At 36.5% G+C, this 22,963-nt stretch overlaps 1 protein-coding gene across 2 annotated transcripts; it reads right to left on the bottom strand.

Moving 5' to 3' along the window:
• Positions 1-676: 676 nt before the first annotated feature.
• On the bottom strand, positions 677-3,372 carry LOC132627349 (ethylene-responsive transcription factor ABR1-like). 2 transcript variants are annotated; one of them, XM_060342648.1, is made up of 2 exons: positions 2,550-3,372; positions 677-1,919 (listed from the first exon to the last, which is right to left on the bottom strand). In XM_060342648.1, exons 1-2 carry the CDS (start codon positions 3,031-3,033, stop codon positions 1,108-1,110), a joined length of 1,296 nt encoding a protein of 431 aa, XP_060198631.1. In that variant the 5' UTR covers positions 3,034-3,372; the 3' UTR covers positions 677-1,107. The 2 variants fall into 2 exon arrangements, with proteins under 2 accessions (XP_060198631.1, XP_060198630.1); XM_060342647.1 differs by having other exon boundaries at positions 677-1,922; positions 2,550-3,360.
• Positions 3,373-22,963: the final 19,591 nt, after the last annotated feature.

The following is a 22,963-nucleotide window of genomic DNA, read 5'->3' as shown; positions in this document are numbered from 1 at the left end:
TGCATTCTGCATCTTTAATCAAATTAAATGTCATGAGTTTTATCATTTGAAAATGATTTTTTTAGTTCACGGAATGGTTATGAAAAAAAAAAAACTATAAGACGTATATATATTAAAAGAAACGTTGAGAAGACCACCTCTGAGTTCCTATCCAATAACTACGTGACAAGATACTATGTGGAGCCTTGATTAACAATTTATGCAAACGGAGTCAATAATTTTCATGTGATTAGATCATCCAAAGCCCAGAAAGATACAAAAAGAATGAATACAAAATAATAGGGAGCGAGATGATAATGGTGACACAAGAATCTCATTCTTTCACGCTTTGTTAACGAGGTACTAGCTAGTAAACATCATATCAACACATAGCAACAACCAGAGGGAGGTTTACGTTGTCACAAGTCTTATCTAATCAAATCCATTAGGTATTAGCTAATACATTGACACTCTTAATCCCCCAAAATCTAGGTAAATCCTAAATTATGTTTGGTTCACGACATTAGTTTAAAGCAATAAATAGTTTAACCAAAAAGAAAATAAAAAATTTGACCATCTTGGATGTAGGATAACGTAAACAGATGGATTCACTATAAGATAAAAGCATTGGTCAACATAAGGAATTAAAAATTACTAGTAAAAAAACAAAATTAAACAGTCACAAATCATCAACACCATAAAAATTGTACAGTAATAATTGAATTTGATGGTAGCTTGCAAAGCTGGAAAAATAAAAAGAGAATAGACAACAACACAATTTCGATGGTTTCTAAAAGCTTCTTTGGTAAATCATCAAAATGACAAGAGCATTCAAATCCGTGGGCGTATCAAACTATGCCATATGAAACCTAGATTTCTTGTACTATTCTTCTTGGACTATACGTAGTATAAACCATCTATCCTTTCCGATAAGGACAAAAATAAAAATGCCTGTAAAATAGTGACTGCCTTTGTCGTATTCTCTCCTACATTCAAATTACAAGACACAAGAAAATCAAAAACCAAAATCCCAACCCCCAAAAAAAAAAAAAAAAAAAAAAAGTATGTAAAACTAAAATAAAATAAAAAGAATTCTGGCTTACGGCTCCGAGAAAAGAAGTATGAAAATTAGCTAGAAGAAGGTGGGTAGTGGCTGGAATTAGTCCAAAATGGAGGAAAATTGGAGCTGCTACTGCTACTACCACCTTGATTCTGATGAGTTTGTGGCTGAAAGAAACGTTGTGATGGTTGAGCAGAGTAAAACAGGGGATATGCAGGGGAAGAAGTAGAAGAACCTGCTGAGGTTGCTAATGAGGAAGATAAAGAAGAAGGAAATGTGTTCGAGTGCAAGAAAGCCATTGATGATGAAGCAGACAGCATTTGCTCTAACAAAGATGATTGCTGTTGTCCATGAAAATCTACTGGATTTTGTAGTAATTGTGAGTATTCCCAATAATCTCTAGCGATGTCTGGACTCTGAAAAGTCTGTTGCTGTAGAGGTTGATTATAAGATTGAAAAAATGGTGTAGCTAATGGGAATTGTGAAGCAGCTGGTGTTGATGATGAGCCGGAAATAGCTAATCTTGTTGCGCGCTGAGGCTGAGGCTGAGGCTGAGGCTGAGGCTGAGGCTGTTGTTGTTGTTGTACTAATCGCACGTTTTCGGGGAAATTGAGTTTTGCTCTGTTACCCCTGAATCTAAGAGCAGCTTCATCATAAGCTCTAGCGGCTGCTTCAGCAGTCTCGAATGTTCCTAACCAAACTCTAGCTGCTTTGTGTGGATCTCTTATTTCTGCTGCCCATTTTCCCCATGGCCTTTGTCTTACTCCTCTGTATCTCCTCTTCCTCTCCCCTGTTTCTTCAGCTGCTACTTCTGCTGTTTGCGCCGCTGTGGTTGTGGTGGTGGTGGTGGTAGGTGGTGGTACTGCCATGCTTGTAGCTTCTTCTGAGAGAAATAATTAGCAAATGATATTGCATCAAAATTGAGTTTTACATAAACCAAAAAAATTACAACCAATGAATATTTATTGTAATCCACTGTTCATATCTTCCAAGAACATGCAATAATACAAATGAACTAAATTTTAAACAACTCAGAGAAAGAAACAGGACGGAAATCACCTTTTATTGAAAAAATACAGAGAACGACAAACCGAAAGTCGGAAAAGAAGAATATAAACGGAATTTTGAACAAGAAAACAAAAGAAAAAAAATATGTCTGAAATTTGAGAAGGGAAAAAAAAAAACATGTAATAATACAATTGAAGTAAATTAAGAAACCCTAGAGAAAGAAACAGGACGGAAATCCCCTTTTTAGACCAAAAACAGATAACAATAAACCGAAGTGGGTAAAGAAGAATATAAAATTGAACCTTTCATCTTCTTGATCTTTATATTTTAAACAAAAGAAGTAGAACTAGAAGATAAAAGGAAAAATTATGTTTGGGGAAAAAGGTATGTTCTGAAAGTATGAAATTTGAGAAGGAGCAAACAGGAAGAATCTTGAAATGAACCCCAAAATTAGTAAAAAAAACCCTATAAAGATGATTAGTGGAAAGTAGTCAATACTCACCAGGTTTAACAGAGGAAGATGATTCTCCAAAACCTCTATAAACCCTTTGAACTTGCTCAGGAGCAACACTTTCTTCTTGTTCACGTCTTCTTTTCTGTCCAGCCCATGACCCTGAACTTGAAGAAGATGGCGAACCAGCACCACCAAACGACGTCGTAACACCGCTAATTTCAGGCCTGTGAGTCCTTCCCGACACAACATGCGTTAACGCCGTTACCATTGCAGACATGTCCCTTGTCGGACTATACCCTGCAAACATAGGAGTTGCCGAACCTGACAAAAGATACTCTGTTTCTTGTTGTATTTGTTGCTGTAACATTGCTTCAAATGATTGTGATTGTGATTGTGATTGCTCATATGTTTGTGGAGTTCCTTCAATGGTTGTAGTTGCTGTGGATGTTCCCGAATCATCGCCTGCCGTTGATGGAACTCTTTTCATACTCTCACCAGAATCTCCTGGATTCGCCACCTTTAATAAACACATGTACTAATGAAACCCAATTTTCAAGAATTATGACAAAAGAAAGAAAAAATATCACTACCCCAAATGATTTTTCTATGAAATATCGACACCCTTTTCAACTTTTCATTGAAAAATCACTCTTCTAATGAATCCAAAATTCTAACAGTTTTATCACAGCTCAAAAAATCTTTGTGAATTGATGGGTTAAATTCCTTTTTGATGTAGGAGTATTCAATTCATCAGCTATTTCCAAAGATTTTGAGCACATGTAACTACAATTTTTTTTTTTGCCTTTGCAAAATCTTCTGATCCGACAAATCTTTCACTTTCCAACTGACAATACAGATACAACGGGGCTATATAAGGAGGAGGAAAATTTGAAATTGGACTGCCGTCAACGCAATAGTTGGTATCTAATTTTGGTGCTACTTTCTTCTTTTTTAGATTTGCATAAAATTTAATGCTAATCTGTTCCCGTTCTTTTTGTTTCTTTTTCTTTTTCAATAACTACAGTGGTTTAGTTACTGGTTAGAGTTTTACATTTTTATTAGTAATGTTCGAATTAATTATGTAGCATTTAATTATTTGTGTATTTATAATTCTATTCTATATAATGTATAAATTCGACTTATAATATATCTATATAAATTTTAGTTACGCGGGATTGTAAAAAATAATCAAAAGTCAAATTTGATATGCTGAATTTTATACAAAGCAGCTAAAAAATATCAATTATTAGTATTAACTATGCAAAGTTTAAAATAAATAATTTTCTTCCTATCCAACAACCAAATGACCCCTAGAACATGCATAATTACAGACTCCGGTTATATTTTCATTGTAAATAGGAATTTTAAATTTGATAATCTTAATTAAATGTATGATATATTAAAATATACTATTTATGAGAGTTACATTCTTTTAAAAATTGCCAACTAAGAAAATATAAGATATATAAATTGAAATAGTGTTATAGCATTTTTGCTCCTTCAATCATTGATGAATTCTAATTTTTAATCTTTGTATATTTGATTAAATATATTTGACCTTCAATTAACATGACGTGCACTTTCAATTCTTTTGCTTGTGAAATAATTATTAATTGTTCCACTATTTAACTACTCATGTGTTCCATTAAATTTCTATTGTTAATTCATTTTAACACTAGTCTAGTTCTAAGACTAATTCATATGACGTTTTCATTACATAAAGGGCGCAAAATAACATATTTCAATTAATTGAAAGTTAAATATGCTCAAATATCTCAGGATTAATATCTAATTTATCAATAGATGGGGACCAAAACTGTTATTATCCCACTAAAACGAGGATATCTTTTTTCTCTTTTTTATTTCTTTTTTAATATTATTTTTAAAATAAACCATAAAGAAATAAAGAAATCTTAAAAAAAAAAAAATGCAATAGACGACCATGAGCTTATGTTCACACACTTTGACTGATAATATTAATGGTAGTGAAGTTATATGCATCTTCGTTCGTCCTTTGGATTCCTTACAGATTTGTCGGTTTACAGAAAGGGAGAGGTGAAGGAGTTCGTCTTCGACTTGAGTTCTTTCATTTAATTTCCATTTTTATTTCATTTTTTGGTGTTCTTACCTAAATTTAGGTTCATTGAATTTCTCTTATAACTATTTGAAGCTAATATTCGACGGAGTAGTATTTTTTAATTTATGCATAGATACAATTTTGAAAGGAAAAGACAGAAAATTCACCGACATTTGGGGTTTTAGCTTGCTTCAATTCTTTTCTTTGGTATACAGGTACAGCATATGCGGATTCAGCTCTAAATCTTAATACTTAAAATATAGTATTATGGAATATATAGATTCATACCTTGTTGACAAAAATATTACTAAATTACACATTAAACTCAAAAATTATACTCTAGATAGGTAATTCGCGGTTGGCTCTGACTTTAGCTTTGGGTCCAAGTTGGATCTCAAAAAATGGCTCATTATTCTTTATCTATCCATATATTGTTAAATCTATAAGCAAAAATATATTTTAACAATATAAATACTATTATTTTGTACAAAAGAACAAATAATATTGTTTTAAAAGATAATAATCTCCAGTCAAATCAAACAATTGAATATAATCGTAATGATAAATATAAGGAAGATAGATATTCAAATGCTTGATTCTTTAATTTGTAGCTTGCAACTACACTTCAACACACAATTGAGGAAGATATCGAAGCTATATCTCATACTTTTTCACGTTTGAGTTTATCAGGAAAACGACAAAAGAAAATAAAAGGAGATCTAGTGGATACATTGTTAGAACAAAGATATATATGTAAATGATGTGGACTTGAGAATAATACTTTCTTCACGTTTATCCATTCTTCAGATTTGTTCCTCTACTTGTTTTGCATAGCGACTTGAATGTCACACTAAAATTGAATAGCAAATCTATCTCTTCAATTAGAGGCATCTTTTTTTATTTTTGGATTTTCTATGATTTATGATAACAGTAGCGTGACAACAAAAATTCACCTCCATTTGGTATTTTTTTGGAAAAAGATAAGATTTTCCTCTCACACCAAATGGTAGCTTCTATTCACCTCTATTTGGTATGTTTTTTGGAAGAAGATAAGATTTTCATCTCACACCATATGGAAGCTTCTTATTAGGCTATTCAGTTCAGATATTTAAAATATCTCGTCTTATAGATCTTTATTTCATAATGTGAGTCATCAAGTACGTAGTAAAGACCTCATTAATTTTTTAAAGCAATAATAAGCTAAGTTTAGTATTAGGTTTATGTTTCTTTTATACATGCAAATAGAAGTACTATTTACCTTAATATCAGCAACTGTTAATATCAAATTTTTTTTAACATGCAAATATAAGCTCTTCTTCTCGATGCTTTCCTCGAATTCTTCTAGCTACTATCATTTGTATACGGAGAAATGCAGTAATTCTTAATATTTTTAGGTTACCTTATATCTAAATAGTTTCCACCCTAGCTAAGTGAACGTCATGCATGGGCATGTATGGCATAACACAATTAATTATATTTTTCACGAACATATCCAAATTTGAATGAATGTCATGCATGGCATAAGATAATTAATATTTCCTCGAACACACCACGAGACATCCCCGATGCAAAATTGTTCATATACTTTCTTCATATATGTAATTTTGTAATGTTGTTGGGGTTGGGTCAAAGCACGTCTCTTTGCATAAAATTTGATTTTTAAAGCACCTACAAATTGAAGCATGTATTTGAACGCGTCCACAAGACGAATCTGCTTCGTGTCACATTTAACAAAAAAACCAGTTTGAAGTAACTAGCTACTTTGATACTTAGCCAAACTTGCTTCTACTTTTAACCCAATTTAGTTGAACTTGGAACCAGTCTTTGAGCCCGTTTGGATTGGCTTATAAGTTAGCTTATAAGCTGTTTTCAGCTTTTTTAATGTTTGGCTGGCCAGCTTAAAGTCATTTTGTGCTTAAAATAAGCTCAAAAAAATAATTGGACCTATTTGACTTAGCCTATCTAAAGTAGCTTATAAGCTGAAAACAGCTTATAAGCCAAAAAAAATAAGTTAGACTACCCAACTTATTTTTTTTAACTTATAAGCTGCAAACAGCTTATAGGCATAAGCTCATCCAAACAGGCTCTTTATCTCTTTTTAAAGTTAAAATATGTGGTTTTCGGTGCTATTTGTCCACATTAGTGTAATAACTGAGGGGTAATATAGGAAATTCAGGAATTGGATTAACCCAAACAGGGATAAAGTGATAAGGACGATTATTTTGGGAATTTAATGTCAACGTGGACTGTGGTCAACGATTGGCAAGTCACACGTGGGCTTAGTAGGTAAACTTAGATGGGTACCAAAACTGTGTCCTTAGGTAGGTCCAACTATAGCCAACACCATACTTTCCTTAATACCTCACACCCTAATTAAAGTGAAGAAAAGCAATTTTAAAAGATACTATGCAATTTTATTTTATTTTCACCCATACTATGCTATTTTATTTTATTTTATTTTATTTTCACCCATACTATAAACTTAATGGTTGATGAAAGTTGTACGTACATTATTTCCTCCATTTTAAATGGGACTTTTACATTTGCTCATGCGGAGTAAAATCATGCATTAATTTATAATTGTTCCTTAAAAGGTTACACAACATATTTATATATTATACATTTCGGGATAGTATATATTTACATAATTATATACTTCGAAAGCCTACAACAGCTAAAATAGTTGGATCTCAGTGTGGGTATATATTTTTAGAAATCATTTAGTTATCATACTTAGGCTATTAATTAAGAGTCCGGAACCAAAATAACCCAAAAAAAAGTTTTTGAACCAAACTATCCCAACCAAAAAAAAAGTTATCAAACTGCCTTTAGCGCAGTAAATTACTGCGCTAAAGCAGTTAACGGGGACGGCGCCGGTAACTACAATACCGCAGTAATTTATGCACTAAAGCGTCCGTCTTGTTTTTTGTGTTTTTCCGGCCCTTTTGGTTAACCCTTCTTCCATTACACTTTTTAACGTACTTTGACCATAGATTAATCATGCTTCGGGACCCCGACACTTCAATATTTTATATAGAACCCTACTTATTTTTGGGCGATTAATAAGGTAGGCTCAATACATCAAGGATACACAAAAGTTCGGATGACCATTTTAGTGGTTGAAAAGTGCTCGAACGCCCTTTTTGTTTCAAGGCGTGGTGTCATTAGCTTTAAGTTCTTTATGAATACTTAAACTTGTTCATTAATAATTAATCAAATGACAGCATTCATACAAAAAAAAAAACTTAAAATACGTTCATCAATTCATACCCTTGAGTTGATGAAAAACTAAACATACTAATATTCTTCAAAATAACAACATCATCATAGATTAAACTTAAAACTAAAATCACAACATTCTTAATCATCATCAGTATGCAAGTCCTCAATATCGTCCTCAGAAAAATATTGACGGTTTCTTAAGACACATCTTTTTTCAGTAGCAGTTAGTTCTCTACCGGTTGATTATGCTTGTTCTTCGGCCAACTTTAGTATGTAAATCTACATCATCTTGCCACCATTCTGTTGTTTTCTTTTCTAATCCTTTGCACGGCAAGCTCGCAAGTTTCTAGACCTACTTGAGGCATGGTTAAGGAGTACCTTGTTGGGATTGGAGCATTGAGATTTTCCAAGTCACGAACAAGACGTTCTGATTACTATATATGGGGTTTGGAAGAAAGTCCGTAGGCACGAATGACATGAGTACTAGAATAGGCAACATGACATGATTACCTGGGCGTGAGACACATGACGTTGACATAAATGCATGAAGACTGGATGACATGGATACATGAGTGCTAAACTGTCATGAGATACGCATACGTGTAAACATGGATATCGTAACATGGGATCTGAATGTCGAAAACATGATTGTTACAACATGAGGGTTGAATACTAAGCGCGGGTAGGATTTGGATACTTAGAGACTTGATCATAGACGTTCGTATATCACCATGGTAATATGAGATAGGAGTATGACTTAGGCTTTGAATGTAAGCGCAACTCGATGTGAATGCGACATACTTGAGTCGTATAACAAGAATATGATCCTAACATAGGTGTTCATAAATCTCTAGCATAGGCATGACATGAATACGTCGAATCTGAGTAGAATACTCCCGAGATAAGTACCATAGGGTATATGAAAATATATCTATTTGAATATAGGAATGCACCTTACTTCTGATTATCTTGTTAGCTATTAATCATGATTATGAATACCTTAGCTCATCTTGCTCATTCGCGTGAGCAAATTATAGAGGACTGACAGAAAAGGAATTATTGGTACTATTCATATAAGATACTTTGCTTTAGAGAACAGACATGACATGGTGCATTGTACATGGAGGACGTAACGTGGAACATGCGTACATGGGAACGTGATTCATATGGCATGAAACGTGAATATGTGAATAGCATGATATGGGACATGGGTATATGAAAAACATGGCGTTCACATAAGTATCTGCATACCATGGCGTATAGACTTGAGTTCATGAGCATTGAAGTAAGACTAAGGCATAAGCGTGACTTGCGTGGAGTACAATTGTAGGCTAACTCTTGGGTACTCAGAGACGTAAGGCATGGATAAAACATTACCTTTAGAATTTAGATATACCAAAAGAATAGGACATGGTTCAACATAGCTTACTCTTATCACCGTGAGTAAACGCCCTTGTTATAAATAAGGCACATGAAAGAATGGATTATAGAAATGTATAACCCGTTTCTCGAGCATCTAAGACATGGGTAGAAAGTCACCTTAAACATAACGAGGCCTAGATACTTAGCGAAAGGAAAAAGGAATCATGTCATCATGATCGTAAATCATTAGCTAAAGGAACATAAGCACGAATTACATAGAATCATGAGTAAGACATCCATCTTGGTTCACCTTCATTATTTTCTCACAAAATCATTGTTACGATACCGCTATAAATAGAATGCATAGCAAAATGAATTGGGGCACGAGTATGTGGTAACATGGATAACATAATCATAGGGGTCAAGATCATCATTAGATTTGAAAAGCACTTAGATGCTAGAACATGGACATGAGTATAAAAGCATGATAGATACGTGAGACCTGAATGCGGTTTTTAACTTTAGACATGAGCACACCAGAAGTGCCAGACATGAAAGGGAATTCCTTTGCATAACTTACTATCGTATGAAGTCTTAATTCTTGTATCTTAAATGCGAAGTATCAATCTCTAACATGGGCATGATATGGGTACGAAAGACACGAGTAGGGTACGTCTGGGTATTAGTACCACATAGTACATGAATTACTCTGGAATTGGAACCGTTATACACTTAAAACCCGCTATTCGCTCTAGAACTTTATCTTATAACATAATTACCTAGTACTTGATCTCAACAGCATGACAAAGATCACATTCTACGCACCTTATCTTGGCTACATGAAACTGTGACCCTCTGACATAACCTCCTTAACACCTATCAACTTACAAAACACATAGTTTATATCGGCACTTTATCGCACGATCTCCCCCTTAGTTCAAAAGCTGGCGTTTAAAGCCTGTGGATCCATTGAGTTAACAATAAGTGGTCATCTAGTGGTTATGCTAATTTTCTCTAACATACTGACGACTCATTTCTTCGGCTTACTTCAAGAAAATATTACTTACTGGGAAAACTGGATTACTTAAATGAACGGGTTTCTAATGTACATAACTGGCATACTAGCTTTGTCAGTCTTGAGGCAAACTCTTTTCTAATAACCCTTAAAGGCTCTTCTTCTGTAGCTTGCTCTCTTATTGCTTAGATGGTTTTCTTCTTTCACCAATTTATATACCTCAATTTTAACTTAAACCCTTTGGGTTCTAACACGCCTTCAGTGTATTCAGACAGTTTACCCACTTAGTAGTGCTAACTTGACTAAGTACTCAAATCGTACCTCTACTAACTCTGCTGAAAATTTCTAATTAACTGTATCTATTCAAACTTACTTACTATGCTTCTGTTAACCACTTGCTAGCATCACATTATCTAATTCTTCTCTGAGTACTAAAGTGAAGCATAAGGTTATTTCTAACTTTTCCTCCTTTTATCTGACTCTATTCTGGGGTTATATGCTATCTTTCTGAACTATAAGCATGGATCACACCTAGGGAAATTTTATCTGTCTCAAATTCTCAAATGAGAAATTCGAACAACTAATCCCAAACTCCCTATACAAGTTCAAAATTATATTACACTATCCATATCAGGGATAAATACTTAATCACATAACCTAAGAGGGAATTATCATATCTTTTATCTCATAGTAATATCTGCTTCTTGTAGTAACTCACTAACATCATACTCTTTAGGTCTGATCTGGATAAGCTTAAATAATTTAAAACTATCCCTAAAAATTCAATATCGTCTGCTCGTGGTTTTTCTTATTGCACTCAGTCATTTGTTAGTCATATACATAGTTCATATGGCAAAAAAAAATATATACCCTTGAAAAAGTCCAGACTTTCTAGTATTACAGGTGGTTGGCTCTTAGGCTATTTCCTGCTTAAAACTACCGTGGACAATTTATGATTGCTGCAGCTAATTTCATAATATGTTACCCTGTAGGGTCTTAAATCTGAACTATCATTTTTATACTGTAGCTCCATGGTCAGATAATCCAAATAAACTTATTCTGTAAGGTATATAACCTATGTGTACTGCCATGCCGAAACTTGTTTTTAAAAGGGTATTATTACCTGATAAACACACCATGCACTATTTGGTAAGTCTTGGGTCTCGAATTTTCCTTCTCGCCGCTTACGCATTCGATACGTTTAGAATTCGATGGAAAGAGAATGTTACTTACTGCTCTAAGCTTCATGGCATGAGTTAGAATAATTCCTGATGCCTCCATCGGAGAGCAACACATTGATAACGACTAGCTTTACATCTTCCTCATCCATGGATACTAGGCGTATTCGGTAGAATGGGAAACAACACATGAGTTGGAGTGATTTCTGAGAACACAGCTCTATTGCACGATCTAGAGTTGAAAGAAGTGAGATAATCTTAAATGTCTTGGTGGTCAACTGTTTATATGTGTGGCGCGCACACACATATAAAGGTGACTCCGCTGGACACGGTTTCATAGACTCCCTAAGACACTTGAACCTAGGCTCTGATACCAAGTTTTGTCACGCCCCGAACCATGGCCTGGGCGAAACACGGCACTCGGTGCCTTACTGCATGTGACCAAGTGAACCACATGGCTTGCTGAATCATCATGAGGCATAACATGAGCGAAATATAACGTGAATGCATAATGAGCCTTTATAAAACCTAGTAAGTCATAATACTTCATAAAAATACTTGTTTAAACATGAGTACGGAAATAACATGAATGAGCCAAAATGGCTATACTACTCCGAATGTCTGACATAACATAACTGACTTGTCTAGTCTTTGAAACCTCTATCATGGGTCTGACTGGAAAACATACTTACTGGGATAAGGCCCCCAGCATACCTTAGATGCATAACTAATCATAAAACAAAAGTTGACTAAACCCCGAATGAGATGGGGCTCACCAATAAGCTGATACGAATGCTGTCCTACTGAGCAGATGTGTCGTCATGTATATTAGTACCTGCATCGTGAAATGCAGGCCCCCCGGGCAATATAAAGGGGACGTCAGCACTTAGAATGTACTGGTATGTAAAACAACTGAATGAAATAACACGGGACATGAAATAATAATGATAGGAACTGAAACTTGGTCATGAATATGAATACATACATATATATAAAACATGGTAAAAATATCATAAGTAGGGAGAGCAATAACTTATAACCAATCCATGGTCTAGTGCTTGCGTCCCGCCAGCAGAACACTCAGTCCTTTCCAGGGAACATGAGATTTAATAAAATATGAAAGGATCCAGTCATTATGAGAGATCGTCCGGGACATGGGTGGAGCGATCCTCATCCTATGGTGGCTGCGTAGTTTCAGGCTATCTGAAGCCTTCCTCGGTAATTAAAGCAACTCCCAAAATCATGAACATATAAAATAAGTGGTGTCATACCCCATTTTAACCGGGATTAAAGTAGAAGTACGACATATCGGTGATTCCTGTTTTGTTTGTTTTTAAGGAGTCGCCACCTAATTATTTAGGGTGAATTAGGACACCTAAAGTTTATTAAAGTTATTTTCTAAAGTGAACTCTGTTTAAGGTCTGCGAAACTTAAGATTCTAGGTAAGGGTTCAAACTAATCTAGAGGGAAGGTATTAGGTTAAGGGGGAAAGGGGACCGTTGGGCCGGGTGGTGTGTTGGGTAATGGGCTGGTCCGTTTGGGCTGGCCCATTAATTTAAACATGGTCTGAAAATGTGGGGTTTAAAATGTGGGTTGGGTATAAAAATGTAGGTTATTTATTTGGATAGGGAATAATATTGTATTGGTATTTTGGGCCATTAATTTGTTGGTCCTTCCTCCGCTATTTAATTATCTTCGGGCTTCTAATTTAGTAACTGGTAAAATATATATTATGTAAAGACAATAAATAATTAATATGTAAAAAAATAAATATTTTGCAAAGTGTTGTCTTGTAATTAATTTAACGAATCGGAACCCGAAAACGAAACAATGACTAACTGTTTTTAAAAATTTGTGATAAAGTAATGCTCATAAAGTAGTGATATTAATAGTAGTAGCAATAAAATATCGCGAAAAATAAAGTATTTAGCTCGTTAGTAAATTTAAAAACCCGGGTAAATTAAATAAAGGAGGGACAAAATTGGGTGTCAACAGATGCCCCTCTTCGACCGGAGATGATGTAAGAGTCTTCGGGCGAAGAAGTTGACGTAGTAGCCAATTTTGTTTGGACTGACGAATATGAGTTTGTAAGAAAGTACGGTTTAGGAAAATTGATGGAAAATATGATGGTATGGAAAGAATCGTGGCCAAACCTGTAGAGAGAATGGATTTATAACTTTGTAAGGGTAGTGCACAGGTGACGAGAACGGAACATAGGCTTATAGTATCTTAATTATAAACGTGGCGTGCAATACGCCCATAAGCAGGACTCTACTAGACACGGCGTAAATTCTTCAAAGATGCCCCAGTGTTGAGTTATGGAAACGCTGGGGGTGTAGAAAGGAATATGAGAATGTGAAAAGAGTAGATTTAGTAGAGTTTTAGCAGGAGATGTGAAAGAGAAATTAACCTACGTATCACGTGTTTGTGGACATAGGCGGAATTGAGTTCGAGAGTAGATTCGTGACCCTTGCTTATGAGTTTGATATTCCTCTTCAGCAAATTTGCCCCAGTTCACTGCGTAAGATAAAGTTCCACGTTGTGTTGCGTCCCTGCAGGCTGTGTTTTCTGCCAAAACTGAAATTCATGTCAAAATTAGTAATAGAGTTGAAAGTGTAAAACTGTAAAGAGTGTAAAATGATAGTAAATATGAGTGTGGGAATGAAAGTGAAGCCGTGTGGCTAATGTTGTCTCTGATTGTCTTCAGGGACTTGAATGAATGCGTGATGCGTATGCTGAGGATGTGATAATATTTCCAGTTGCATTTGCAGATGATAGTGATAAGGTCTCCGGCTGTCTTCCGGGACTCGATGTTAAATGATATCTGCGAATTTTAAGGTAAATTCATTAAAGTGGTAAGGTAGATGATGAAATAAAGGAATGAAGTAAGGAGTAAAATAAGTGTGTAGCCGTTTGGCTTATGCGGGTGAGGCCGTATAGCCGGGTGATGTCTCCGATGGTTGTCGGGACTCAATGATATGCTGATGAGGCTGTATAGCCAAACGATGTCTCCGGTTGTCTTCGGAGGCTCAATGATAATTCCTGTAAAGTTCAGGGTAAAATTGTTAAAGTTGGTAAAGTAAATGATAAAGTAGAGAGTAAAGTCAAAGTGTAGCCGTCTGGCTTATGCGTATGAGGCCGTGTGGCCATGCGATGTCTCTGGTTGTCTTCAGAGATTTGATGATGATTCCCGTAAAGTCCAGGATAAAGTTGTAAAGTGGATGATGTCTCCGGTTGTCTTCGGAGGCTCCAATGATAATTCCTGTAAAGTTCAGGGTAAAATCGTTAAAGTTGGTAAAGTGAATGATAAAGTAGAGAGTAAAGTCATAGTGTAGCCGTCTGGCTTATGCATGTAAGGCTGTATAGCCGAATGATGCCCCCGGTTGTCTTCGGGGACTTGATGCTATGTCTCCAGTTGTCTTCGGGGACTTGATGTTGTGTCTCCGGTTGTCTTCGGGGACTTGATGTTGTGTCTCCGGTTGTCTTCGGGGACCCAATGATAATTCCTGTAAAGTTCAGGGTAAAGTTGTTAAAGTTGGTAGAGTAAATGATAAAATAGAGGGTAAAGTCATAGTGTAGCCGTCCGGCTTGTGCGTATGAGGCCGTATAGCCATGTGATGTCTCCGGTTGTCTTCGGAGATTTGATGGTAAATCCCTCCGGTTGTCTTCGGAGACTCAATGTTGATTCCTGTAAAGTTCAGGCAAAATGGTTAAAGCAGATAAAGAAGGTAATAGAGTATGTAGTAAAGTGATAGCATAGCCGTTTGGCTGATGAAGTCGACGCTATCGCAACAGGCTGAATTAATGACGCGTAATCCTGATTTGATTCGTCTTTAACCTACAAAACAGGTATATTCGTTAATGAAGTCATAAAGTTGTTCTGATAAAATAAAATTAAAAATAGAGTTTAGAAATAAAGCCGTTTGGCTTTTGAGACGAGGCCATATTGAGCCAGATGATGCTTTTCGGTCGTGATAGACTTGGCTGTTGATCTCGCGGTCTTTTAATTCCTGCACTCAAAGAAAAATTCTTAGTTCGGGAGGGGGAAGTTGATTCGTGTTGACTCCAAGCTTGGCTTTGTTGGCGCTCCATTCATCCTGTTTGTGTGGATCTTGTGGCCTCTGTTTAAGCCTCGGTAGGTGAACAGTAGTGAATCAATTGCAAGAAAGTATTTGATTTGAAAGGTAGATATGTAGGTATATGTATAAGGAAATGTGACTATATGTATATAGGTTGTGAAATATGTATATGTAAATGTATGTATGTAAGGAAAGATATATATGTAAACGTATACATATGTAAGTTGTAAAATATTCTGCCAACTTTAGATTGTGACGCTTCTAATTGGTCTATAATACTTCCTGTCTGATAGCCTTAATCTTGTCGATGTCCAACCGTTCTTTTGTCTATATCTTTTCCAAAACATGCCCCAGTTTTGGGTTCAGAAGGGTGTGCTAAATTTATGTTGTGGTGTGACCGAACCTTATATAGGTTGCCTACGTATCCGCCAAGGAATCAGGTCAGAACGTAGTTCGTAAAATACATAAAGTGGTCTGAGTTTTCTAATAAAGGGACCGAACCCGATGTGGATTGCCTACGTATCCCACCAAGGGAATCAGGTCGGCGTAGTTCTGCTATATAAGTGGTAAAAGGTTTTGTTGGATTTTATCTAGGTGTGACGGATCTGTATGTTAATAGTCTATGAATCCCGCTGAGGGAATCAAGCTCTGTGTGGTTTTCTTTGTGTAAGGACTTTGGATTTTCTGTTATAGCGTAACTGAACCTTATGTGGGCTGCCTACGTATCCCCCATGGGAATCAGGTCAGCGTAGTTCGTACGGATAAGATTTTTGGTTTTTTTTTTTTTTTTTTTTTTTTTTTTTTTTTTTTTTTTGTTGTAAAGCAACCGAACCCTTTGTGGGCTGCCTACGTATCCCACCAAAGGAATCAGGTCAGCGTAGTTCGTATGCATGCCAATGGGAAAAATTCTAACCTAGTATGACCGAGTCCCTATGTGGGCTGCCTACGTATCCACTGAGGAATCAGGTCAAGCGTAGTTCGCACATAAATGGTAAAAGGTTGCAAACTAGGTTGTCTAACCTAATGTCGTACTTTGATTTCTTCTTGAATTGCTAGCTTTTAGGCTTATGTTATCACCTATCGGCTATTTCAATTCTTGTGAGTGGAATCTTGTCTTGTCCCCCTAGTTTCTTTGTTACTCTCTCGGAATGTGTGTTGTCTATTCGTACATTTCATGTCACAATCGTAGAGTTGACAGTTTTGATAAATAAAGTAGAAAATAGATGATTAAGAAAAATCAGAAATGCATTCATAGTTTTGCAATTCAAGCTTCCACAAGGTGAAGCAAAACAAACAAAATTTTGAGTACGGTTCAAGCATCAATAAAAGAAAACAAGTTCACTACATGTTCATGCTACCAAGGCTCCCGACGGATCGAGGACGGAGTACAAGTCCAATTCTTCAGAGTCTTTCCTGGTTCGGCGCCCCATATTGTCAGTGCCTTGGTGTTGCGAGTAGTTGTATTGGATTGTTCCCACGAGAGCGACAAAGTTGTTGATCTGACTCTTTCCGCACTGGACTCCTCTAAATCTTGGTATTTCCGTGAGCAGGCAAAGGATTGTTGACCACATTGGGCTTAGCTTCAGCGAGCTGAATTACTCCTTCCTTAATCAGGGCTTCGATTTTGTTTTTAAGCCCATAGCAATCTTCAGTGGCGTGCCCAACAACTCCAGAGTGGTATGCGCAGCTTTTGGAACCATCAAACCATTTTGGGATAGGCTCGGGAATTTTTCCTTCAATCGGTTGTATTATGCCTGCTGCTTTCATTCTTTCGAACAATTGAGCCAAGGGTTCAGCGATCTGAGTGTAATTGCGGGTGTTTTTGGTGTCAGGGTTTGGACGAGCTCTAGGTATAGTATGTGGTCGATTTTGGTAAGTTGGAGCTTGGTTGGGTTGATACGGGCGTGGGTTTTGATGCGGAGGTGCTCGGGGTTGGTAGTAGTTTGCTTGGGTGTTGTAAACGGGGTAAGGAGGTAGTGGAGCTTGGTAGGGTTCAGGGTAGTGGTAAGGGTGGAAAGTTTGTTGTGGGTGGTTAAAGTATGGAATGGCTTGGCTCGGCTCATGTCCTTGAGCGTTCATGACTGCAGTGACATCTTCCTTCTTCTTTTTAATCCCGTTGATAGAACCAGATTGTATAGCTTTGTTCATTGCTTGTAAAGCAATAAGATCCTGAATTTTCCCCGATTTGATTCCTTCTTCCAGTGCTTCTCCCATTCGAACAACTTCTGTGAATTTTTGTCCCATCATACCTATCATTTTCTCGTAAAATATGCCAGCCTGGCATTCAATGAAGGTAGCAGTCATTTCCCTATCATTCATCGGAGGTTGAACCCTGGCTGCTTCTGACCTCCAACGTAACGCATATTCGCGGAACGTCTCAGTTGACTTCCTGGTTAACTTAGTCATGTAAACTCTATCTGGTGTGATATCGGTGTTAAAACTGAACCTGTCCATAAAGTCTTGCGCCATGTCACTCCAACCACGCCATTTACGGACATCCTGTTGTGTATACCAAGTAAGTGCTTCGCCAGATAAGCTTCTTATGAAGAGCTTCATCCTTATGCTCTGGTCTCTACCCACTCCAACCAGTTTGTCACAATAAGCCCTTAAGTGTGTATGAGGGTCGCCTGTTCCATTGAATGTATCAAATTTTGGCGGTTTGTAGCCTACGGGTAAATCGACGTCAGGTTGGACACAGAGATCTTCATATTCTACACTCTTAGTTCCCCTAGCAACTTGAAGGTTTCTCATTGCTTCTTTGAGACTGTGGATCTCTTTTAGCAACATGTTATCTGCCCCTGCCTTTGCATCCTTTTCCATTTCTTCGTACTGATCTACTTCGGGTTGGAACCTGACCGTTACTGGATTGGTAAAGGCTTGTGTTTCTGTGGCGTATACTGGAGGAACATATTGTGCATTAGGGGTGGCAAAGTGTGCCCCGTGTATATGCTGGGTTGGATAAGTTTGGGCGATGGGGGTGTTCTGGACCGGTGGTGGTGTGTTATAAGTAGTGTTTATAGGTGGTTGATTTGGTGGGTTTAGATGAATGGTTGTGGGTAGTGGATTGGTGTTGGTGGGTAAAGGAGCATAGGGAGTGCGAACTGGCGATTGACTTGGGGGGTTGACGGGTGGTGGATTATGAGTAGCATAGGTAGCGTAGGTGGGTGGTTGATTTTGTGGAAGAGTATAGGCGGATGATGGATTTGGTGGATTTGCGGGGGTGATCGGAGGTAAGTTGTTGTTAGTAGGTGCATTGTTTTGGGGAGGAAAATGCTCAGGAACTGGGGATTCGAGTGATGGGAAACGAGGTGGTTCTGGTGCAGTATTGCTAGGTTCAGAAGGTGAATTTTGGAGTGTGATGGATAAATTGGTCAAGTCCCTAACCCGATTTAGTTCTCCACGTAGATTCTCAATTTCTTGAGTCAGGCGGGCGATATGTTCATCCCGTTGAATAGCAGTTCCATGTTCGGAAGTTTCAGGCGGATTGCTAGCGATCACGAGGTTTTCTACACCAGTTGGAATAGATGCGGCCGGATCGGGCATAGTAATTTCATTTCCTTGAACAACCCAACTACGTTCAGGTAACGATGATGTCTTTGATCTCGTGACGTAAGGATGATCGGCCATCGAATGTCAACACGAATCAACTCTCTTTTTGGGGATAAGATAAAAGAAACACAAAGTATAAATGATGTTAGTCTCATGAACATATCTAGGTAAAGTCAAGATCACGTAAAGTCAAGTAAGACCTGTAGCAAATAATTCATCGAATAAAGTCAAACAAGTTATCAAATAAATGTAAACAATTATATTAAACAATAATAACGCGTCCTAATATGCATGTGACCTCTTTGTGCCAGAGGTAGGCCTAACGTTTGTTTGAAGGGTAAAGTGTGCCATAATACGTCATCCCGTTGCATTGATTAATTAAACAGATTCTATTTCTCAAAATAAAGTACAAGATAATGTAATATTTATTACATGTCAAATGAATACAACATAAAGTGTTTCCTAATCTAAATAAAGTAAATACAATTTTGCTATATCTAAATTTCAGCTCCGTTTTGTGATGTCATTGATCTTTGTCATTTGTTGTACTCCAATGCAAATCCATACCTGTCATAGAAATGTTAATCATTCCCTCCTTCCTAAAGTTTAATTAATTAGAGCAAGTAGTCAATATTTAGGCACAGTTATCCTTCAAACATGCACATAAAGTATGATTGGTGTTACTCGGGGTCGTGAACCCGCTTGGACGTTTGGGTAAAGTCATCTAATGGATTTAATGCACCAAGGGTATTAAACCTCCTAGGTCATGAAATGTATGCTCTTAATAAAGGGTGTTGGTTTAGCTCTATCTTAGGCTGACTAAGAGTTGGCTTCTTATGACACAAGGTTCCCCCAAGCGGACAACTTGGGAGTGGAAAGTCTGTGGCCGTCGACTGCACCGCTGATCGACTAAATCCACAAGATCAATCCAACTAAAGGGGTAATTTAGTAGTGAACGGGCGCGAACCGCGAAACCGTTTTAAGTGTGTGAATATGTGTGAGTTTTCCAGAAGTGGAGGAAATATGAACGGAATGACAATTTATCAAAGCAGTAACAGATAAACAGTTTATATCAAACAAACAGTTTATATCAAACAAACAATTAATAACATGTAAAAAATAGTTAACAAATAAATAAAGTGATTTCAAATAAGCACACAAAGCCTATTTAAAACTAAGTCCGTTATGGTTAGAACCTAGGTCTACATCCCCAGCGGAGTCGCCAAGCTGTCATACCCCATTTTAACCGGGATTAAAGTAGAAGTACGACATATCGGTGATTCGTGTTTTGTTTGTTTTTAAGGAGTCGCCAAGCTGTCATACCCCATTTTAACCGGGATTAAAGTAGAAGTACGACATATCGGTGATTCCTGTTTTGTTTGTTTTTAAGGAGTCGCCACCTAATTATTTAGGGTGAATTAGGACACCTAAAGTTTATTAAAGTTATTTTCTAAAGTGAACTCTGTTTAAGGTCTGCGAAACTTAAGATTCTAGGTAAGGGTTCAAACTAATCTAGAGGGAAGGTATTAGGTTAAGGGGGAAAGGGGACCGTTGGGCCGGGTGGTGTGTTGGGTAATGGGCTGGTCCGTTTGGGCTGGCCCATTAATTTAAACATGGTCTGAAAATGTGGGGTTTAAAATGTGGGTTGGGTATAAAAATGTAGGTTATTTATTTGGATAGGGAATAATATTGTATTGGTATTTTGGGCCATTAATTTGTTGGTCCTTCCTCCGCTATTTAATTATCTTCGGGCTTCTAATTTAGTAACTGGTAAAATATATATTATGTAAAGACAATAAATAATTAATATGTAAAAAAATAAATATTTTGCAAAGTGTTGTCTTGTAATTAATTTAACGAATCGGAACCCGAAAACGAAACAATGACTAACTGTTTTTAAAAATTTGTGATAAAGTAATGCTCATAAAGTAGTGATATTAATAGTAGTAGCAATAAAATATCGCGAAAAATAAAGTATTTAGCTCGTTAGTAAATTTAAAAACCCGGGTAAATTAAATAAAGGAGGGACAAAATTGGGTGTCAACAAGTGGCACTTGCTGCCCATGGTTTACATGAATATAACTTGCTTGTACATGGATATCATAAATTATAGCTTGCTTTCATGAACTTGTAAAACATGTATAGTATTTTCTTGAAAATAGCATAATATATCATAAACTAGCATGCATGAACCCGTGGAATGAGATATATGGATTTTTCATAGATTACGGACAGATTCTTAATAATCATAAAGAAATATTAAGAACTCAATGATGGAATTATAACAATTCATACATAATATAATCATGGACATGGACCTAGGGTTATCATGAGCATGGTATAGAAACCCTAGTTTTCGTAAAGAATCATAGTTTATGGATTATGAGGCGTGAGGAAGAACAATGATGTTTCCACACGTAGATAGTAACTCTACATACCTTAGTCGCTCCAAAACTTGAATTAAAGACTTGAGCTTTGAAGAAGATTTCCAAAATCTTGAATTCTTGAACCTTGAGATGGGTTTTCTTGAAAACCCTAGTTTAGGAATGATGATTTCTTGTTTAGATTATTAGAGTATATGTTAGAATTGAGTTGGAATAATTAGAGTAGGCTTACCTTGGTGTTCTTGATGATGGAGGAGGGTAGGAGGTCGTTCTAGGGCTTGAAGGAATGAAAAATAATGATTTGAACTGATATGGATGAATACATATTGTTCTGGAAAATTGAACTTTACGTCTAGCAAAATACTGGCCGTATTTTGAAAGACGGGCCGTATTTTGAAATACGGTCCGTATTACGTATGGACTGCACTGTTAATATACTACATCGTTAAATACGGACCTCCATAATATACCGTTGGAAAGGTATTTCAAAGATCTACAACTTTCATCAAGGAAGTTTTCCCAAATTCCAAATAAGTTTTGAAATACGGGCCATATTTTGAAATACGGTCCGTATTTAACGATGTAACCTCTAAGTGTCAAATTCTAGAATGCTCAGAAATCTTTGGTACCATTTTACGACTTGAAATACGGGCCGTATACTGAAATACGGTCACTGTTCATGGGCGTAAACCACCATCTTACAACTGAAGAGGAAATTTCCAATTCCCACATTCTTTATCTGGTTTTCTAAGTCTAGGATCATGGTCAAAGCTTAGGTTCAAGGTATGGGGTGTTACAATTAATCTATGGTCAAAGTAAGTTAAAAAGTGTAATGGAAAGAGGGTTAACCAAAAGGGCCGGAAAAAAAAAGATGGACGCTTTAGCGCAGTAAATTACTGCGCTATAGCAGTTAACGGAGCCGTCCCCGTTAACTGCTTTAGCGAAGTAATTTACTGCGCTAAAGGCAGTTTGGTAACTTTTTTTTTGTTGGGGTAGTTTGGTTCAAAAACTTTTTTTTGAGGCTATTTTGGTTCCGGACTCATTAATTAATCTCAGTATAAATTTAAAATTCATCTATCCCATTTGATTATTATTCTTAGATGATACTAATATAAATTTTATGCCATACATTATCTATTAATATATGAAGGAGGTAGGATTATTATCCGGACTAATTATAAAATAACTTTGTTTTTGTTATAAAATAAAGGATATAAAGTAAATACGCCAAAGATAAGTATATAGAAAGAGTCTGATATATTATTCAACATTTAACTTAAAAGAGATTTCATTGTATATATCATATTCTACAAATGAACCTCCTATTTATAAGAGAAAAAGGATTGGTGGCCAAGTAACTTCAAGTTACTTGATGCACATCCAATTAATATTTACAACACTCCCCTTGGATGTCCATTAATTAAATGATGTGCCTCATTAAACCTTTGTGGGAAAAAGTCCTAGTGAAGGAAAAAGAGTACACATATCTATTAATACGCTTTGAGAGCTGCCTCATCAAAAACCTTACCAGGAAAATCAATGAGACAAAACCTTGGTTAAGGGAAAAAGAGTACAACACCTATTTTACTCCCCCTG

This window comes from Lycium barbarum, chromosome 2, assembly GCF_019175385.1.
Source record: "Lycium barbarum isolate Lr01 chromosome 2, ASM1917538v2, whole genome shotgun sequence".
In the NCBI taxonomy this organism is placed as follows: domain Eukaryota; kingdom Viridiplantae; phylum Streptophyta; class Magnoliopsida; order Solanales; family Solanaceae; genus Lycium; species Lycium barbarum.
The sequence above is the reverse complement of the archived record's forward strand: the minus strand, read 5'-3'. Positions and strand labels throughout refer to the sequence as shown.

Bases quoted from the DNA above. Each gene is read 5' to 3' on its own strand.
- LOC132627349 (XM_060342647.1), bottom strand. From the start codon at position 3,033: ATGTGTTTATTAAAGGTGGCGAATCCAGGAGATTCTGGTGAGAGTATG. The intron at 1,923-2,549 runs GTGAGTATTGAC...TATTTCTCTCAG, and splicing joins ATCTTCCTCTGTTAAACCTG to AAGAAGCTACAAGCATGGCA.